The sequence below is a fragment of the Alligator sinensis genome, unplaced genomic scaffold (assembly GCF_000455745.1).
Source record: "Alligator sinensis unplaced genomic scaffold, ASM45574v1 scaffold570_1, whole genome shotgun sequence".
Lineage (NCBI taxonomy): Eukaryota > Metazoa > Chordata > Crocodylia > Alligatoridae > Alligator > Alligator sinensis.
The window spans coordinates 2,655,286-2,658,312 of record NW_005841997.1 but is presented as its reverse complement, the minus strand read 5'-3'; the positions used below and the strand labels follow the sequence as shown (position 1 = coordinate 2,658,312).

General features: G+C 46.2%; 1 protein-coding gene across 13 annotated transcripts in view; it reads left to right on the top strand.

Annotated features, from left to right (window-relative positions):
* Positions 1–3,027, top strand: part of ARVCF (ARVCF, delta catenin family member) — a 412,391-nt gene that overhangs the window by 294,426 nt on the left and 114,938 nt on the right. For all 13 annotated transcript variants that reach the window (XM_025201537.1, XM_025201540.1, XM_025201532.1 and 10 more), the window contains one exon: positions 1,309–1,916. In XM_025201537.1, the coding sequence (XP_025057322.1) occupies positions 1,309–1,916 (608 nt within the window). The remainder of the gene's footprint in view (positions 1–1,308; positions 1,917–3,027) is intronic.

Here is a 3,027-nt window from a genome sequence, read left to right as displayed (position 1 = left end):
CCTCATTTTTTTTTTTTAAAAGGCCAGAGCTGGCCCAGGTGGGGCACCCGTGATGGGGCCAGGACAGTGGGGGAGGGGTTGGGGGGCTCATGAAGAGCCCCCCCACACAGCAGGGGGCAGCAGAGATCACCTCCTGCCTGACAGCATCTGCTGAGTTGAGGCTTTTTTTCCCCAAAGAGCCAGGAGCTGGGGCAGGCAGGGCAGCCATTGCCAGGCTGGGAGAGCAGGCTGAGGATGGGTCTGGCCTGGCTGATTCGGAGATTCAGCCGAATCGAATCGGAACAATGATTCGAATCACTGAATCGAATCACTGTCCCCACTGTCCCCCAAATCAGCCGGATACAAATCCAAAACGAATACTAGCCACTTCACACAGGCCTAATAACTGCCTAGTAGAAGGTTTCTTGTACCTCTTCTCAAGCAGCTTTTACTGGCCACCATTGGTGAAATATCCTGAACTAGGGGGTTTGCTGCACATTCACCTCTTGGTCCTTATATGATCAAGAGGTGAATGTGCAGCAATTCTTATATGACAAAGGAAGCACTTCTTGGAAGTGATGCACCTTCTGCGATGGGAATCCTTTGCCTTTGTCCTTTTAGCCAGGTGTCACAAATAGGACTTGCTCTTCTCTTTAGAAGTTGAAGGTTGGGATGATGCTTGTCCATCTCCTCTGCTTCAGACTCCTGGCTAAAAGGGCACAGGCAAAAAATTCCGGAACAGAATTTAATGCCATTAGGGTTGTAATAAAACATGATTTATAAGAAGACAAAATCATATAAAAATAAATGTCATGCATAAATATACTTTCCAAAGGGCTGCCTGAAATTTTGTGGAGCCTCATATAGATAGGTATGGTTTGTGGTAGTTAGTGATAGTTGTGGTCTGTGGTAGCTCATCTAGATAGGTACAGCCTTACCTCTGCACTTAAGGTTTTCATTATTACTGATGTCCCCAAAATCTTACATGGGTTGCCATGAGAGCAACAGGAAGCCACCAATGTTCTTTTGGGTATACTTATAACTTATTACCCCTAAGTGAGCGGAAGAATGGGGTAGAATTTTTACAACTTTTTTCTTTTTAGTCTTTGATTCTTCTGTTAAAATGGAACGATGTGTGCTTTTATGAAATATTAGCCAGTTTAGTGTCTTGAGCCTCTGTTGTTGTTCTTCAAGAATATTTTCTAGTGCCTTTTCTAGACTAGTTTAGATCTCACCATTGGGAGTTTCCCTCTAAGTCCCCATAGAACTTAAGCACCACCACCAGTCAGGAGGAAAATATTAATATCTATTTTGATTTCTTCTTTCCAGGTCACAAAAATGGTCAAGACTGTCACCACTAGAACAGTGCGCCAGGTTCCACTGGGGCCTGATGGCCTGCCTACCATGGATGGCTCATCTCCCATGGGTAGCTACACAGATTCAATAGACAGGAGGTATATGAAGAATGGGGAGCGGTACATCACGCCCCAGGCTTCATCCACGTTAACCAGATCTTATAATAGCTACAATGATTCTTACCCTGATGGCCATGATGGGCAATACCGCCCTTATGTTGGCCATGATGGTTATGGAGAGCTGCCTGATAATTATGGCAGTTTATCCCGTGGTGTCAACTACCGTCCTCGCTATGCCTACGTTCCAGGAAACAGTTACCGACCAGAGGATGGGAGTTTCACTTTGCCAAGTAGGCGGGATAACTACGGTCCCGTGGCCCAACCCCAAGTGCCAACAGGCAGCAATGTTGACTTGAATCGCTCTCAGCCAGAACGTTTCCAGCCAGAGCCTTATGGACTGGAGGATGATAACCGCAGCCTCGGGGTTGATGACGAAGGGTATGAACTGGATCCAGATTATTCCACAGTGAACAGAAGGACAGCTGCAGGGGTGCCTGAGAGAGGGAGGCCTCACAAAGGAAGGTAAACTCCCTGCTGATGAATGTGTGTAATGCAATTTTTTTTCCTCCTAATTAAACTTAGAAGGTTAAAATGTAATGGTTTGGGTCAGCCTTTGGAATGAGTTAGCAGGAAAAGCAGCTACAATTGCAATCAGCATGGTCCTTTTCTGTAAGGGAGCAACCATTTGGAATCATAAGAAATCAAAATAACCTAACAGAAGCAAAAAACACAAGATTTCTAACTTGGGATTGCAATCTTTTCAGAATGTAGGTGTGAAGCCGGGCTTTCCCAAAGGAACTCCCTGAGTGTTGCCTCTTCTCACCCACTCTCGTACTGCCCTTCCCCTGACCGCGGAGGGACAGGGAGTCCAAATGGACTCCTTTGAACAATTTCTTGGACACGGGAGAGCGCTCATTGCCACAGACCACCTCCATCCCATCACAGCCACCCAGTTCTTTGTGAACACTGTGCACTCGTTGTCTGGAAGACTTCTTGTGCGAAATCCAGGGCACCTTAGCACACCTCTTCCTAAACTGACTCGTGTAAAAGGCCGCATTGAATTTTTATTTTTAAAGGGAAAGTCTGTGATTGTGTTGTGTTTGCCTCCCAAACCTCATCCCATACTAACAAGGGGAAAAAAGAACTTGCAACGTGTGAAAATTTTGATAGGGCCCGAATGTTTGTCTGCGAAACAGGAATGCTAAAGCTAACAACTGCTCAGTTACAGTCCTAACCTGCCACTGGGCTCGAGGGACATCTTGTTAAAGGAACGCTCTGGTGTGATGCGCGGCATGGCTTGCTCCCGCTTGAATCCAAGTGCTTGATAAAAGGACTCAGCATCTGACCAGAAAATGTCAACCATCTGTAAGATCAGGTCATCCTTTAGTACTGTCAAATCACGGAAAGGGAAGCAGAGAGCACCTGTATTACACTTAACACAACTAGGGAGACTAGTTGCAAATGACTTCTGCCAAGCCACCTGCCTGGGAGATGTTCTGCTTTGTGTCACAGCCCCAGTTTTTAGGTGTCCGGGACCTGATGTTCTACATGTTGGGTTTGTAGCAGCGGCCTCTTGCTTTTGTGCGAAAAATCAAGTTTGAGGGCAAGGGATTTTGGAGATGCAAGTCATTCA